Genomic DNA, 18,667 nt, shown 5'->3' on the forward strand with positions numbered 1-18,667 from the left:
TTGGAAGACAGGAAGGATCAAGAGAAAGATGCAACCACATTACAAAATCATCTATGAATCCACGTTGCAGGTCATCACACCATCCATATGCACATGAATTTCTATTTGCCTCCTTAAGTCTCACAAGGAATGGTCAACGCATCTCATGACTTTCCAACTCGCTCCAATTTGGACATTTTAAGCAAATAATAATTAAAGACACGCACAGGCACATTATGAAACGTTGCCCAGACAATAATTAACAGAATATAAACCCAAGCTCTTGGCTATGTGAAAAACACACAGCTCATTCAATATTATTAAATAAAATTACCCAGAAGCAAAAAACTCACTCCCACGCCTTTAATTAAAAGTAGAAAATATCTCTAAAACATTCCTCTTCCTTTTGGTTTTTCTTCCCCGCCTCAATAATCAATGCACTGATTCCACTCTAAGTAGAATCAGAAAACACAGGGCGAACCATGTCATTCCACTGCTCTAAACATTTTTTTAAAGTAGTGCACAAAAGAAAATAACACACACATATATACACACAAATGAAAATAAAACAAAAATTTGAATTTCTATAAAACAATACAACCATGAGATAGCAATTTTCTCCTCTAAAATTGAAAAGGGTAAAATAGGGTGTAGGGAGTAGAAGTACAGTGTTTCTGAAGCAATACGTATCAAGCTTTAAAAGAAAGCATACTGTTTGCTTCAGTAATTCCTTTTCAATGAATTTATCCTAATGAAATGAACATAAACGGATGGCAGGTGTTTAGCAATAGCCAATACTACAGTATAGAAAGAGCTACTTTATTTTTGTAACAGAAACAATTGCTAACAATAGGGAACAGGTTGCATAAAAAAATGGTAACTACTTTTACGATAGCATTCTATTGCAGCCATTAATATTTGGTCGCTTTTTCTTGGTTTAGAGTGAATAAAGATTTGAAAGTAAAAGACACTGGCATGTATGCACAGACAAAATCTATAAACACATCAAAACAATACTTGCTAAAATATCAATAATGGGAATCTAGATAATTTGGGGAAGATTTCCAATTTTTCTACAGCAACGGGAAAAAGTTAAAAGGCTTCGTTCAGTACATGTCAATTTCTGAAAAAAATGACATTCACTCAAACTTTAATAAGGTTTGGCTAAACCAATTTCTTCCATTCCATCTACCTTATTTCAAGTCCCATGCACCCCAGGTCTAGCCAGAACCTTCTGCCAAAAACCAGTTCTCTGAACATACCATATTTTCACTCCAAAAGTGAAATGACCTTCTCATCTTGGACGGCCAAGAATCCTATCCTTCAAGGACAACTCAAATACTACCACTTCCTTCTATGAAGCCTTTGCTATTTCTGCAGTCAAAAAGTAACATCTAACTCTTCTCGCCTATCACCACCCCCACCATCCTCAATTACTTTGATTTTCTTTGATAATGTAATTAATTGCTTCTACTGCTAATCTTCTCTGCTTTATCTAAATTCCTTTAAAGGTAACTTATCCTTCTATTCATTAAATGTTCACCAGATTACCCTGCATCTCTAGTAGGACCACAAACATTTGAGGAGTTCAATTTCAGTATTATAAATTAACATTAAAAGGGACAAACACTTCTCTAAAAACAATACTGAAAACAACCTAAAACCTACAGAACAAAATACAGTACAATATTCCAGAGACATTTCTATCACATCTTCTGTACTCTTAATTGTGTTATGTATTCCAAGGCTAAATTATATACCTTTGTTTCTGTTTTATCATGTCCACTCAAAGCAAGACAGTTAGCATCTTCACTTGTTTCATCCTGTTTTTTAAAAAAAAAAGCTTTATTCTCTTAAATGAAAATTTTAGATTATTTGCCAATCAATGCTTTAATTTATACAAATTTTTAAAATTACAAAGTAATTTAACCTGTAGGATCAAGTATGGCCTTAAAATAGATGACTGCTTCACTTAAAACTTTTTTTCACATGAACAAATTTAACTTGGCTTTAGGATCTTCCAAAATTAAAAAGAACATGAGGAAAACTGTTATTGATCATCACCACCTAAAGTACCTTCCTAAAACCACTGAGTCCATAAAATATTTTTTGTTAAGAAAGAGGAAAAAAAGATTTCCTTGAACAAACAATTTAGGAAGTTGGAATACTACCACCTGTATTCTGAGAGATTCACACACATTAGCACATAAAAGGTTCTGGGAAGCTCTATAAATAATACCCCTTTAACTTTCCCAAACTTAATTAAACACAGAGTCCCCCTGTTTAGTAGGAGCTATTAAAATCCTGAATAGAAGGTTTGAGAAATGCTCTCCTAGGGTCTTCATTTTTAAATTTATTATAATTCTATTCAAAACAAACAATTCATTTTTGATAAAGAGAGAAAAGGGAAAGGCAAAAATGGCATAACTTTCCCATTCCTACAGTGACTTGTAATAAACATCACTTTCTTAAGAAAAGTAATTTTGACACTAATTTCTCTGATTTACTAGGCAGAACTAAAATTTAATTATAAATGTGGCTTTAAAACAATTATAGAAACCATAGGCTAATTGCAATACCAACAAATTCCGGTAAGCACCTCATTTGTATCCTACAAACATACAAACTTAACAAATAGTAATTTAAGTCACCACTGGGCAAATTTCAACACTAACTGAATACATGACACTATGAAACTATTGTCAATACTGGTAAACATACACATATATGTGTGTGTACACACACACAGAGAAATATGTATGGTGATAGTATACTATAGTTGTGTTTTTTATTGGTTCTTATTCTTAGATACACACTGAAATATCTGTGGTTGAAATGATATGCCTGGGATTTGCTTCATAACAATGGGGGAAGGAGTAGATGTGTAGATGAAACAAGGCTGACCATGAGTTAACTGTTGAAGCTAAGTGATGTAAACATGACTGTTCATTATAATTTTGTACATGTTTGAAATTTTCCGTAAGTTTAGAATATTTATAGAGGGTGCCAAAAAAATGTATAAACATTTTAAGAAAGGAAAACTGTACTAAAATTGTGATACTCAATATATACTGATAACAAAAGATGAATACATGTCACATTTGACTTCTGCAACTACAAGAGGTGCTCAAAGTGGTTACCATCAGCGTCCAGACACTTCTGATTACGGCGAAATCCTGCTTGAACAACGTTGATCAAATGTCCACTTGTATACATTTTTTTGGCACCCCCAGTATATATATCATCATTTAGCCACGTAATCCAGGTGACAGAGCAAACATTTTTATTTTTATTTTACATTTCTACCATTTATATGTATTTGAAAAGCTTTAGTATATTATGCAAATTAAGCAGAATTAAACTCCCTAATAATATCTAAAACCCTCCTATCTATATACGTGTTAGAGGATTATTAATCGAGAAGGACCAGTGCTTCTTTCTGGTTTGCTAAAATTTCTAATACCAAATACTCATTAAGAGAGAATGCAAGACCCAGTTTAGGAGAGCTTCAAAATTAGGATATTTATAACAATCTTCTTCAAGATTTAGGCCTAGGTCCTAATTCTGGCTCTGATCTTAATTAGCTTTATAAATGAGAAAGCCACTGAACCTCGTTTCTCTTCTAAGAAATGAGATTAGTCTAGTAGATAACTAAGATCCTAAGATCCCTTCTGTATCTTAAAATTCTGTTTTTATTAGTCAACTCCATGGAGTTGCCATAAGTAAAACCCAGACTACAAGAAACTATACAGAACAAAAAAATCAAGAAAATACGGGGAGAAACCTGTATTTTAAAGGATACTTAAGAGACATCAATCAATTGCTAACCAGGGATCTTATTTAGTTACAGATTTAGTCAATGACCTTTTAGACACGAGATTTTAAAAATACTAATGAAATAATACGATGTCTGGATTTTGCATCTAAATAATCCAAGAACAACGGAAAATGGGAAAGGCTGAAAGAATTAAGGGTATAGAGATTGGCCAAGTTCATTATCCTGAAGCTGCATGATGAGTACATGGGTACATGAAATGATTCTCTTTACTTATGTGTATAAAACTTTCCACACTAAGTTTAAAAATTCTATATTCCTAATGCTTCTCTAAGACAGGAAACGTGAGTGTTTTCTACCAAGGTAAGAGCAAATGAAATCGCAAACATCGTGCTGGTACACGTTTAGTTAGAGCTCGCAGAGTTAAGAAATTAAGCCATTAAAACTAAGGAAACAGAATGATAGGTGTCTAGAATTATGCTTCCATGTATTACACTAAGGTAAAAAGAAATGTGAATTCTGACATGGTCTGACAACTCCAAACAAATATCAATAGACAAAATGTGGAATTGCACCAAAACCAATATATTCTCAGGCAGCTACAAATGCAATCATGTAGCATTGGGGCTTTTAATAAAGGATTACCAGAGGCTCTGATTAGCTGCCTCCCCACCACTCCCTGCCTCCAAAAGGTTTTAGGACAGTATTTAGAAGATGGGGGGAGGCAGATGGCTGAGGAAGGGATGAACTGAGCTAATCCCCTTTTGGCGGTGTTTCTTTAAAAAAAAAAACACACACACAAAAAACACCCTTAAGTTTTACACAGAAACAGAAATAAAGTTATTTTCTCATTTTAAAAAAAGAGAAATTCCCAGGCCTAACTCCTGGAGAGTCTCTGATTTAGTTATCTGGAGGAGGCCATAAAATCTATATTAAGGAAAAACATTTAAAAAAAAAAAAATCCTGAAAAATTCTGATGTATAACAAAGGTTCAAAATCACTGCCTTAAGAGATAATTAGACAGACACAGGTGGGTTTTTAGAATACATGTTTTAAAACATACTATAACCCACTTTTTATTAGCATTTAGCATATGAGTGACAAAATTTATCAAATTATTCATAGTTTGTTAATAGTGACTATTTCCAAAAAATCTAAAACAAAAACGTCAGTATAACCTAGGGAATAGAATACTTACACAATAAGTTTTCACCACTGCAGATCAAACACTCCAAGAGAAACAGATTTTTCCCCCCCATTCTAAAGAAACTTTGTTATAATGATTTAAATTCCTAAATAAGAAATGATCTGCCAAAATCACTACAAAATTGGTGTTTTTGGACTGTCATCTCTGCGGCAATGGTGAATGTCTCACTAAAAGGAAAACAACAGGAGAGTGATTCCAGGGAGCAATAAAATTGTGTAATAAGGCTATTTCTATTTTAAGACACACACCAAAAATCAATTTACACGTATAATGCTTTTCCTAAAACTATATGAGACTTTGACAAGATAAACTATCCACTATAAAAAGTTAAAGTATTGCTAGAAAATTTCCTGAAGGGTTAGCAAACATAATCATTCAAGGTCCCAAAACTAATCTGCCTTTGCAACTTTGGTCAGTCATTCAATAAGAATTCCCTCAGAACCACTTGTATTCAGTGACCCTATAATACTAAGTACAGGGTAGAAACTCCCAAACTCCATTTGGATCACAGAAGCACAAAACTGTGTCCAGAGGGGTTATGCTATTAAAGAATCAGTGCACAAAGAAGCTATAATTGTAAGAGAGTAATAAATTGAGATGTCATGTAAGTCCATGCTAAACTGTGTTACAAACTAGACCTGCTACTAGAAGCCTGAATGAGAGGCACGGCTTGATGGGAGAGGAAGTTACCGAGAAGAGTGGGAAGGGTGAAGAGAAGCTAGGGCACTGCAGAGCTACCCAAAACTTTTCTACACACTTTCCTCCTTGCTGCTTCTGTTTGTGCTCGCAAAGGTTTTCTCTGGCTGGATTTTACAACAGTTAAGCTGATATTCCCATGGTAACTAATATAGAGCTAGATACCTCTTCTGTTTTGGTTTTCTTGGGACTCTCTTCTTTATGAGGGGAAGATCTCCTCTTGACTCCTACTACAGGATTAGGTATTTTTGTTGCTGTATTTCCTGAAGGTCTAGGTGTTGGGTTTACCAGACGTGTTGAGGAAACAACTCTGGAGACCGTAGGCTTTGGTGGTGATGAAATGGCTGGTTGTGTGGCAGTTTGAGGAATGCTTTCACTCGATGTACCTAAGTAATGAGTATACATTAATAAAAATTAAATTATACCAACATCAAGTTATAAGTAAAGCTTTATGTCTCTAAATTTGATTTCACTGATTTTACATGCAAATAATAAAAAGGCATTAAAGAACTGAATTCAAATCACTATATTAACAAAGAAAGCCATCTTTCAAAATGACGGCTAAAACTCCACATAATATAAGCACCCTCAAACCTATCAAACCAATCTCCTTACCCCCTGAGCTTTCACTGGAATTTACTTGTGGCACAGAAACTTCAGTAGCCTGTATGTTGGTCACAGATGCTGCTGTTACAGCTGGAGCAGGACTGTTTCTGCTATTAAAAAAAAAAAAAAAGTTAAAATGGTGGGCAAAATAGAAGTTTCTGCACACAAAATCTAAGGATTCATGAAACCCTAAAATCCCATTTAGGGGCCCAGATAGATGGCACAGGCTCTCAAAGCCCAACCCTGCCTTCCGGGTTCTGGATCCACTCCCTCCTGTCATCTCGGGAAATACAACTCATTCCTCCATTACACTCCTATCTCTTTAGCTTTTCTGTTTCAAATAAATTCTGTATATAAGCATTTAAAAATCCCATCTTTACTACCTCCTGAGAGAAAAACAACAGCAAAAAGTCCTCTGGGGCCACTCTCTCTCCTTCCGCTCAAGCGCACATGGTGTGACTGCTGAGTGATGATGTAATGACAAAGTGGGCAACACGAGAGGACTTACAGATTCCTGGTGTCTATGTGACATTTACATAAAAAACCAGAGAATATGCAGATTGTTCAAGTTTTGGAGCTAACCGGTACAGCAGGTCCTCAAATAACGTTTTCATTCAACGTCATTTCATTATAATGTTGATGAGAAAGAAAAAAAATCAATTCCTGGCTCGGGACAGTGGGGAGTTGTGCAGGTTCTCCCCATGTCTGTGTGGGTTTTCTCCGGATACTCTGGATTCTTCCCACATCCCAAAGCTGTGCACATGAGGTGAAGTGGCATGTCTACACTGCCCCAGTCTGACAGACAGACAGACAGAGAGAGAGAGAGAGAGAGAGAGAGAGAGAGAGAGAGAGAGAGAGAGAATCTCTAGCCACCAGGACTCTGCACAGGAACAAGTGTGTTACGTAGAAAAGAATTCTCTTGTTTGTAGTCATCTTTCTTAAATGTCTGTATAGCTCATATTTATTTCAATGTTTAATATTAGAAGTGTCTAGGGTCTTTATTTAGAAGTTTTGTGATGTTTTTGTGACAAGAAATGCGCCATAGGAACTTAAATCATGTTTGTATCAATTAGCCTATGGTAAAATTGGCTTTGTTGTATGTCGTTTTGCTTAAAGTCACAGTTTCCAAGAACCTATCAATGATGTTAAGTGAGGACTTACTGTACATGGAAGTAAATGAAGTCAACAGAGCAGGTGACACCACAACCCCAGGGAAAGTACAAAGATGGAAGGAAGGCCTGAAGAGAGCGCCCCCAGGGGCACAAACCTCTAATGATTAAACAGAAAAGGAGGGTTGACCGGAGAACTAGATGCAGGAAAACACCTGAAAGAGCTGGCAAAGTGGTACCTAATAAATACTCTTATTTCTTAAGCAAATAATCATAAACTGAAAATCCAGAAATGTTATTTACACAAGTTATACTACTTCTAACATTAAACTTTTGAAACTAGTATTAAAACTTCTGAAATTACTTAGTATGTACACCTATTTTACATGTATGTGCACAAACTCAAAATACACAAAGGCTTTTATACAAATCCTAAAATTCTTAAAATTTCTTTTATGCTCAAAAAAAAAAAACCCATTAAAAGTAAAAATCCAGAAGTTAATGCTCTATAAGTGGGGAATTGTTTTAAAACTACAAAATTTAGAGGCCATGTTCACACGTGAAGTCTTCAGATTGTGCAAGATCAGCCTAAAAACACATCACACATTCAAAGCCCAAAAGAAAACTGGCCCCATCCACAATGCCTCGGCATTTTCTATTTCATACTCATCCGGAGAATCATTCCAGCCGAGCCTCTCACATTGGTAATAGTTTAACTATCCAACTTTCAAAACTGCTTTTAAAAATTGAAATATACCATGCATTCCTAAGTGCTCAAATGTATCAACCGCGTTAGCAAGTGCTCAGTACAACCTCCACAACTGAAAACACAAGCAGTACCCCAAGTCTACCATTAACAGCTCCCTTTGAAAATCATCATTTATCCATTTAAAAAAATTCTGTAAGGATACACTACAAAGATTTATAGAAATTAAATATAAATAATGCCTTTTATTCTAATTTTAGTATTTCTTTCATAATAAAAATGTTTAGCTGCCTTAAATATTTTTAGAGACATTTAATTCTTCAAAAGTTTCCACTAACATAAACCCACCCACACAGATGTACACCTTCTTTAGAAGGTCCCTAATATTGCCCAGATTTGTCCTCCTGCCACAGGTATAAGCAGCTCTAGGACAGAAAGGTGATTTGTCCCTCTGTCTGTTCTCCTAAGCACACCATGCAGTGCACTGTAGGCAGCAGTTGCCTCAGTCTATATGAAAACCTGAAGGGCTTACGGCACTGACATTCACATCTGAATCAAGACATGTAATGGAATACACGCATGGCACAGTAGGAAAAAATAAAAATTACTTGCTCCAAAGCTAAGAGTTAAATAGCAATTTTAAAAATATTACAAGATGGAATAAAAACCATATTCTACAAAAATGACTTGAACGACGAGAGTCTATCTAACCTGCTTAGAAGCAGCCCCTACACTCCATTCCGTTTCCTTACCCCTGAGAGCTGCCAGAACTGTTCAATGGACTGGTCTTCATAGCACTAGTAGGTGAAGGCACAGACATGCTGTTATCACTGTCCATAGAGAAGTCGAGGCTGCTGTCATTCAGAGGTGTCAATCTGACACCTTCTGTTGAATGCTGCAATTAATAAAATATTTAATCAAATATATTTTTATTTTACCCAGATCTTTGAAACACTAACATCTTTTCCTTCACTGATAAATTACTTCTACTACAAAGCACAAATCATAAGTTTTTGAAAATCACAAGTGTCGTAATGATGGCAAAGATCTGACGAGACACTTCCTGACTCCTAGGAGGCCTTCAATTTGCCTACAGTTCTTCCACGAAACAAAAAAGGAGAAAGGAATGGCGCATTAAACGTACACACTGAATGTAAGACATATTGCAAATCAAAAAGTACATGAAAACACATGGATCTTAAATCAGAGGGTTTAAATACACACACACATATTAGAAAAAAATTCTTATAATAATAAGCATGATATTAACAAGGAGTATCTCTGGCTAGTGGGATTAGAAGTAATTTTTTGTTTGTTTATAGATTTTTAAATTATTCTACAACGAACATAAAAATTGTGTAATTTCAAAAAAACGATCAGTAAATACAATTTAGTGCCATACCTAGTCTCTCCAAAAGAAAGGGATTTCTAGTGCTGACTGAAACAGGATTTTAACATGATACATTTAATAGAGTAAATTATCCAATGAAAAAAAAGCAAAAATAGTTTTCTGAAAACTAAACCTAACATCCACATGTAAATCCTAATCTTGGTCCTGCTTCTTAAAACTCAAAGCTTTCAAAGACAGTTACTTAATGTAGGAAAACCAAAATAAAGCTAAAAAAACACAACAACTTTGCGAGATTCTATGGGATGAAAGTTGATTTCTAAAGTGGGTTAAAGTCTCCATTTCTGTAATCAGTGCTATTATAATAACAAATTTATTTCTTCAGCTTCCTTTTCTCCAGAATATTTTTAGCCTCAGTGTTCACTTACCTACAGAAACATTTTAACGGAAATAATTTGCATTGCTGACAAAAGCCCATACCCCATGTGTGTGCGTGTATGTTCTATTCTAATTGTTAATTTAGAACTACAAAGACACCACTTGTGGACATAAATCAATATTGATCACATGAGGAAGATGAGATTTGGCAGAAGGGAGAGGAGGTGAGAGCAATGCCACTTACCTATGAAGTCAGTTGTGAAACAAATTTTCTAATATCCTAAATGAGCATCTTTCCAATGCAAAAATGTTATCAATCTCTCTCTCCCCCAGACAAGGATTTGTTCAGTAAATTACACTCAATTCTAAATAGTTATACCTGCCTGACCAGATAATCAAACACCTGTGAGACACCAGGCCTCTCGTTAGGGATAAACTGTGAACATGGAGGCGTTAACTGGTGTTCTGAACACAAAGCAGCATCAAGCTGCTTTGCTTTGCCTGTGTCTGTATCTAGGTGTCTATGTCTCTGTGTCTTTATTGGCACGAGAGACTTTAATGCCAATAAATCATAAATATTCTATCAAAACTTCCTAGTAAAGGGTAAATATGGACCATACTACAGAGAGAAATACACACACATCCTTTGCACTGAGACCTAGATCCAATCCACACCTCATACTACATGAACTCGGGCAAGTTTTTTAACCACTCTGTTTCTTCTAAAACAGATTAAACGTATGGGTTGCCGTATCATTCAATACAGAAAAACACTTGTACATTGTGCTTTGCAAATAGCAGTTAATAAAAGGAAGCTATTGTAAGAGTCCAAAGAAAAGATTCATAAATACACATTTCTAGACACCTGTTATTCATAAAAACAAGTGAAGTGCTATTTTACTAGTGGACACTTGGCAATAATCTAAATGATGTCAGCTAGAAGACAGACTTAATCAGTGTAGCCATACAAAGAAACACTAAGCAGCTATTAGTACTTGCAATGTGATTTGGATAGGTGGCCACAATATACTAACAAGCGCCACAAAAAGGTATCATCAAAGACCTTCTAAAAATACACATTATATGTGGTTACATATGTGATGTGCACTGAATAGTCTGTGTGGAAAGAAATGAAAATGTTAAGAGTAACTATTACTGGGTAATGAGATTACGGTTAAACTTTATTTGATAAATACCATTTTTGGACTAAACAATAAATTTCTGATCATTAATGATTCCTTTTACATTCTAGAAGATTATATCTAGATACTACTTTAAGAAATAGAATAAAAATAAAATTTACTTAAGCATATATTAGTTGTTCCAAATATCAATACTGCCATGTAAACAGGAGTTTTAAAAGGTAATCCGAATTAAGGTTTCTGGAAAATCTAATTACCTCAATTATAAATAGCTGTTTTAATAAAATAGAAATGGGTTGTGTTTAAAAAATCTGATTATTTAAATTTACTTCTGAAAATATAAAATGTTTATACATCTGTGTGTGTAGTGAATATGTATTTAAGTATGGTTGCTTAAAACCATTAATAATGTAACACCAAGGGACAATTAGAAGACAAATGTTTGACTTCACATTTTAGTTTAAAAATAAAATTACTTGATGGTAAATTTTATGTTATGTATATTTTATGACAACGAAAGAAAGAAAAAGAAAAAACACTGTTCAAGATAACTACATTTTTATCACTTTCTTGATTATTCAGTTAACTCATGAAACCATTAGGTTGAGAAGAGAATAACAAGTTAAGCCATATAAAAGGCTTTATGTGTTATTTTTTTTAAATAAAAGATGCTTTAAAAACTTTTCATTTTAGACCAAAATTATTTAAATAAGTACCTCTACCCCGAGTTCTGAATAATGAAGATGGTGATAATAACACAAATATAAGCATTTACTGTGTGCCAGACACTAAACAACCTTTTACAGGTATTAACTCATTTTATCCTCATAAAATACCTAACGAGGAAGGTAAAAATATTATCCTGATTTTAGAAATGAGGCAAATCCAGAACACGGTATTTGTTATAAAACTTGCCCCAGTCTCACAGCTAGGAAGCAGTGGGACCTGGAACTGAATCAAATACTCCAAAGCCCTTGCCCTTGATTTAGATGCTTTTGTACTGCAATGTATTTTGTCTTAAGAAACAGGACGTTATAAAGTCAAAGTCCCTTAAGTATTAAACTTTATTCCTCTCTTCCCAGCCCGTTAACCAACCACTATCGTGAATGTGGTGGTTACTGTTCTCCAACATATACTTTTATCTCATATTCTTTTAAATCATATAGTTTACATTTTTTAAACTTGTAAACTTTAATGTAGCAAATGGTACATATTCATCTGTACCTTTTTAACTCAACATAATATGCACCTCTAATTTATTTTCACTGCTATGGCTAAGTAATCCATTATAGGAATAAGTCATCTATTTTTGAAACCACTTAAAGTAAAAATGTAATTATCATCACTAAAATCCTAACATGCCCTCTATAATAAGTCCAAATGAGGAAAAGGCTGTAAGTTATTCAACAGGAAACACTAACAACAGAACAACAATATAAACTATTAACTCTAGTTACCTGTTAGTGATCTTTATAAGTTTTTAAATAAAATACATGTATAATTCTTACCAAAATGAACCCATTCATTTAAAAAAAGTCATATAATTAACTTGATTGACATAATATCTAATTTAATTTGTTTACTTTTTAAAGGAAATTAGATACTGATGTTGGGATATTAGATAAGAATAAAAGATTTAAGACAGTATATATAAAACAAGGATGCAAAGCATCACCACGAATATTTCTGAAGTCTGAAGCAACTGTGCGCAATACACCTGATTCCTTAGGAGCAAGGTTTCACATAATGAACTGCTCCATGTAACAACAGATTTTTTAAATGCTGAGATCTGTTTCAAATATAACTAATTCACTGCACCTAAATTTTTGAAATACTGATAGCCTGGATACATAAAATACTGTTAGTAATGCTTTTGTAAGTACTTTCTAAATTTACCTTTTTCTTTTTCTGAAGCACATGATTAGGTAGTAGTTCATGGAGTTGCTTTCTTTTTACATGCATTGCAGCAATTTTCATGTCCACCTCAAACATCTTGCTGTTTATTGCTTGCCTATAAACTATACAATTAGGAAATTGTTACAAGAAACAGAAACATATTAATAAAGGCAGTTAAACTCACGCAGGAGCTATTCTAAGTAGGGATCCTTTTTCATCAACACTTTGTATCTGTAAAATTATTAGCTCAGAACCTATCTCTAATCTGATAATTCACGGCCTCAGCAAACCCTAAGTCCCTTTTACCACAAGGCCTACATACCGAATCAAAACAAAGCGTATTAATTCTTTCAGTGTAATAACTCTTAAAGTAGTACCTCTTTAAGAAATGGCGGAACTGGAGGAAAAGGGGTTCTTAAACCTGTCCCTTTTATGCTACCAGTATAATTTTAAATTCTTGCCTAAGTATGTAACAAATGCAGCAAAAGTCAAATTTATTAACTATACCTAAAGATACATTTTCAAAAATCTGCAAGATAAAATTATAAGACAATAACATATTTTGTATTATAGAAATAACGCAAATAACAGGTCACAAGAACAAAAATAATTAAATCCAAATAATCTAGTTTCAGAGGATCCCCAAATGAAAAAATTCATTCAAACAACAAATATTTATTGAGTGGCTACACTACACTGTAGCATGCTGTTCTAGACACTGGGATACATCAGGGAATAAGAGACCAGAAGAACTTCACAAAGTTTACAATCCACTAGGGAGAATATAATAAATAGAAAAAAAATAAAACAGTTATCCTTTGAACAACGCGGGGATAGGGGTGGTGACTTCCCAAAAGTCAAAAATACTTAACCACAGTCAGCCCCTCACATAAGTGGATTCCTAACCATGGAGCTCACCCTTGAACATGGGTTTTGAACTGTGTGGGTCAACTGAAAAACTTCGCATGTTAAGTGGATCCTTGCAGTTCAAACCCAGCTGCTCAAGGGCCAGCTGTATTTCATAGCAGATGATGCTAAGTGCTATGGAGAAAAACTGAGTAGGGAAGAAGCTCAACCTGGAAATTGAGATTACATTTGAGTGGAGACTTAAATGAAAGTGAAGAAGTGACATGAAGGGAGCTGATAGTACCTGGTGGAATAGCATTCCAGGAAGAGCAAATATCAAGGACAAAATGTCCCGAGAGCATATCTGGAATGTTTGAGGACACAACAAAAAGGCCACAAGGAAGAGGAAAAGTGCAGATCAGTAATCCTTCACCTGCAACTCTCAAATCCCAAAAGCTCCCACCACACAGTTTTTCCAAAGACTGGCACCAAAACTCATCTGGCAACAAACCCTAATCCTAAACTATCCGTGGCTATTTGGTTTCTGCCTTTGCCTGCAGAAATGTTAGTCTCTGATTACCAAATGTTGCTCCAGGCCCCAATGGAAATGTCAGTTACTAACTTTATAACCTACTGGCCCCAAGACACATGGATAAAGAATTCTGAACTTGTAACAGAAAATGAGGTCAGAGACATAATGAGGTCAGATCAGGTCAAGGCCTGCAAACCACAATAAAGGCTTTTTATTCTGAGTTACACGGACGGACGGGAAACATGATTTAATTTAGTATCATTTTGGATGCTGACTGCCATAGCTGAAGGTGGGCAAGGGCAAAACAGGGATCCTATGGTAACAGCAGTTATCCAACTAAGCAGTGATAAAGGATTTGAACTAGGTTGACAGCAGCAGACATTAGTAGCAGAAATCTCACTGTATTCTGAAAGCAGAGGCAATAGAATTTTTTAATGGATTTACATCAAGTACACCAGGTCCCTAAATAACATTGTTTCATGATAACGTTGATGAGAAAAAACATGATTTTTGGCCAGGACCACTGTCTGGGTGGAGTTCACCTTCTCCCTGTCTGCATGGGTTTCCTCCAGGTACTCTGGTTTCCTCCCACACCCCAAAGATGTGTAGTTAGGTGAACTGGCGTGTCTAATTGTCCCCATCTGAGTTGAGTGTGCATGTGTATGTGTGTGTGTGTGTGTGTGTGTGTGTGTGTACCTTGCATTACAAGGGTGTCCTGTCCAGGTGGGTCCCACTTTGTGCCCTGAGCTGCCAAGAGAGGCTCCAGCCACCCACCACCCTGAGCTGGAGTAAGTGGAAATAATTCTGTTTTTATTAAACTTTCTTAAATGTTTGTATAGCTCACATTTATTTCAATGTTTAATATTAGAAGTATTTGAGATCTTTATTTAGAAGTTTGGTGATGTTTTTGAGACCAGAAATACGCCATAGGAACTTCACTAGTGTTTATACAGGTAGCAGTTATGGTAAAATTGGTTTTGTTATACATCGTTTGGCTTGAAGTCGCATTTCCAAGAATCTATCAAAGATGTTAAATAAGGACTGAACATGAGAAAAACAAGAGGCAAGGAGGACTCCAAGATTCCTAGCCTGAACAATTACAAGCATACAGTTGCCAAAACCTGAAATCAAAAAGATTTACAGTAGCTGGAAGAGACTGGAGGTAAGACTGTGAGGTTTGAAAATGTAAAAGTTGTTTTATTTGAGAATCCCACAAAGTATTCCATTAAAATGTTTCAAGATACAGGATAACTAAATATTTCCTGCTCCAAATACCTGGAAGTTCCTTAAAAATTTTGATGGTTCATTAATACAACCTTTGATATATGGCTCAACTTAGATGCAATGCACAAAATAAATTTTCTAATTCAAATATCTCCACATGATTTGCTAGTTCATAAATAGTTTAAGTTCACATCAGAATTTCTACTTTGAAAGACTTGTGGTATCCAGCAGATAGTTATCACCCTGCAAATCACGTGCTAAAAAACCTGTATGGGTGCTTTTGTCGTCACAATAATTAAGGATTATTACTTGCTAGAGACACTAAATATCCTTCAATGTGGAGAGCTCCTGACAACGAAGGGCTGTACCATGTCCTTACATTTGAAAAGATAAAAAAACCTACTTATCAATTATTTGAACGAAGAACTCAATTTTACATAAAAACCTAGTATTTTTCATCTGAATTTTCCAGAAATGTAACTACCATATGTATCAAACGATTACCTTTAGATTTGAAACTTTAACTTTTATTATGTCACCGATGGCACTGCTGCTGGTGGTCCCTGAGCCACAGCAGATAACACCTCCATCTGCAGGAATTCACAGATGTCACACTGCTGACTGACTCTACATACAGGTGCAATCACCTGAGCAAAGTGTACCTTCTAGTCATTGCATCTGAGCATTTCCACATGGAAATACACGTGTTCTAGTTCTCCTTTATGTTTAGTGTGACACTGACTTCTTAACAAATTGTACCAATTTATGCCTCTCCTCCACGGAGATTAAAAAAATTCATGTTAAATCTGAATGTGCTCAGGGGAAAACTCCTTACTGGGGACAAGTGAAAATGACACACACTAAAATTTTTTTAAATGGGGGGGGAAAGGAGAGATGCTGCAAAGAAAAATTAGTCGGTAAAGAAGATGCACACTCCTCACGATCTCTGGGCATGTTCACCATTCCCTTGGAAAGCTGTGTGTATGTAAAGCCTTAGCTTCTGCCAACCACACCCACCATCTGGTCTTTACTGAAATCAAACTACCTTCGATCTCAGGGTACAGGTCAATCTGAAACACAGCTCTCATCATCCTATCCCCCACCCATGAATTAATATTTGAGTCTATATTTGATGTAGAGGATAAATTTCCTCAAGTTACCAAAAGTTTCACTAAAATTTAACATAAATTTCTAAGGTTCCAGATTATTAAGGCAGTTAGACACAGTCTTTCAGACAATCAAATATGCAGGTGATTTCCAATTTCATAAGTAATTGTGGACAAGTCAAATTTAAAATGGTTCTACTTCACTTTAGCTCTGCCACAATAGAAAAAAATCATTTATATAATAGACAATTCTGAAACTATTACCTAATCCAAAAACATTAAAATTATTTTGATGGCCATTGTTCAATATTCCCATGTAATTTTAACAGTTATTACAAATATCACTATGGTATACATAGACAAATCCAAATATACAATTACATGTTTTGATTATCCAAATAGAGATATACCTGTATCTGTGAAAGACTGAATATCATAGGTGAGATCAACACTGAGATTTTCAGAGTTTTCTGTTTTTTTAAACACTAACCCAATCACCCACATCGTGCGAAATTCTTCCCTGCAAAGTAAGAAGAGTATTACTATAGTTTATCAGGATTTCATGAAAATACAGTTATCAAGGTGATTCGCAATCTGAGGTATGTGGGAAAACTGGGAATATAAATGTGTAAGTAAATTAAGTTGTAAACCCAAACTCCATCAAAATTCAAAGTCCTCCCCTGACATCTATCCTCTGTCTTTCTATTAATATATAAACAGAGTTCTAGGGCAAATATACTCATATTATCTATGTACTGACAGCCACCTTTCTTAATGATGACCCTAAAGTACCAGAGGCACTGCAAACAAAGAAAAATAAAGGAAAAGGAATTAACGCATTTAAAAAAATCTGAAACAGGAACAGATATTCTAGATATAAAAGTTTAACTAGAACTTACTATATGTTCCTTAAACTTTTAAAACTCAATTGAAAGGCCATGTGAACAAAAATTCGACTACAGTGCAGTAACAGGAACAAGGGTAATTCAGTTACCTTTGAACATTTAATGACCTATCAACTGAATGGCTCATACAATCTTTTAAAAATTAAGATTGTAGCAACAAAAATTTGTAAAAGCTCAAATCACTCTTTTACATAATTGCAAAAGAAAATAATCTGTATAAACAATCAGAAAGCAACTATTCTATTACAGCACAATCTTAAATGACCCATTTGCTCATATTTTTCAATCTTTCCTTAATACTATTTTATTTTTTTTAAAAGCTCATTACTAAAACTCCCATCACCCTCCAAATGCAACAAAGTACATGTCTGCAAAATAGAATCTCATACAATAATACAGCAATAATCAAACCACAAAACGATCTATAAAAGACCTTTAAAAGTATGAAGTGAGCCTGCTTTAGCATATCTTCACAATTTTCCAGAATACATCACAAATCAGATTTTTATAGTCAAATCCAAGTGTGTTCTCTTTTTTAAAACTTAAGAAAGCAAAGACTGATATTTAGTATGATAGCTACTCTGACAACCACTATACAAAACAGGACAAGAAAGGATGTTAAGAAATGCTCAAGGGCAGATCTACAGAATTTGAACTCGAATTAGTTAATGGGACCCAATCATAACAAACTATTATCATCAGAGAAAACAACTTATTTCAGTGGTGATTTTTCTCAAGAAAGTCTTTCTGTTCAATGTTTCTAATCAGGAAAACCTAAATTACAAATCTCAAATTGGTTTTGAGCCGTATGTAATCAGTAAAATAGTGACTGTAGCTATTAAAAATTGCCTATAAATGCTTCTACGAGTAAAAGCTGAAAATGGGAAGAGGAAACTAGATTAAATTAGAAAACTGCTTACTTGTCAGGATTTTCTTTGGGTGCTGGAAATGACTGGGGATTCACATGAGCCAGTGTAATAAATTCGTTCTTCTCCAAACTTCCAACCAGGATTCGGATTTTTGATTCCACCAAGCCCACCCTGAACAAATGTCACTTAGTATTAATAAAAATTCTGGTTAATTTAAAAGATAGAATGCACAAAATCAAATGTTTATGTAAAGCAGTAACATGAAGATCACACTTAAATACACGAGCAGTTCAACTGTCTGGACCCCCACAGATAAAACCAAAATCTCATGCTCTACCCAAAA

General features: G+C 34.8%; 1 protein-coding gene across 2 annotated transcripts in view; it reads right to left on the reverse strand.

Annotated features, from left to right (window-relative positions):
* Nucleotides 1-18,667, reverse strand: part of PAPOLA (poly(A) polymerase alpha) — a 61,810-nt gene that overhangs the window by 4,435 nt on the left and 38,708 nt on the right. The window contains exons 14-20 of one of the 2 annotated variants that reach the window (XM_074326966.1): nucleotides 18,376-18,495; nucleotides 16,961-17,070; nucleotides 12,843-12,964; nucleotides 8,831-8,973; nucleotides 6,273-6,373; nucleotides 5,823-6,043; nucleotides 1,740-1,802 (exon numbers count right to left, since the gene is read on the reverse strand). In XM_074326966.1, coding sequence (XP_074183067.1) covers nucleotides 1,740-1,802; nucleotides 5,823-6,043; nucleotides 6,273-6,373; nucleotides 8,831-8,973; nucleotides 12,843-12,964; nucleotides 16,961-17,070; nucleotides 18,376-18,495 — 880 coding nt within the window. The remainder of the gene's footprint in view (nucleotides 1-1,739; nucleotides 1,803-5,822; nucleotides 6,044-6,272; nucleotides 6,374-8,830; nucleotides 8,974-12,842; nucleotides 12,965-16,960; nucleotides 17,071-18,375; nucleotides 18,496-18,667) is intronic. The other variant, XM_074326967.1, reaches the window with a different exon arrangement.

The sequence above is a fragment of the Rhinolophus sinicus genome, linkage group LG03 (genome assembly GCF_036562045.2).
Source record: "Rhinolophus sinicus isolate RSC01 linkage group LG03, ASM3656204v1, whole genome shotgun sequence".
NCBI classification, from domain to species: domain Eukaryota; kingdom Metazoa; phylum Chordata; class Mammalia; order Chiroptera; family Rhinolophidae; genus Rhinolophus; species Rhinolophus sinicus.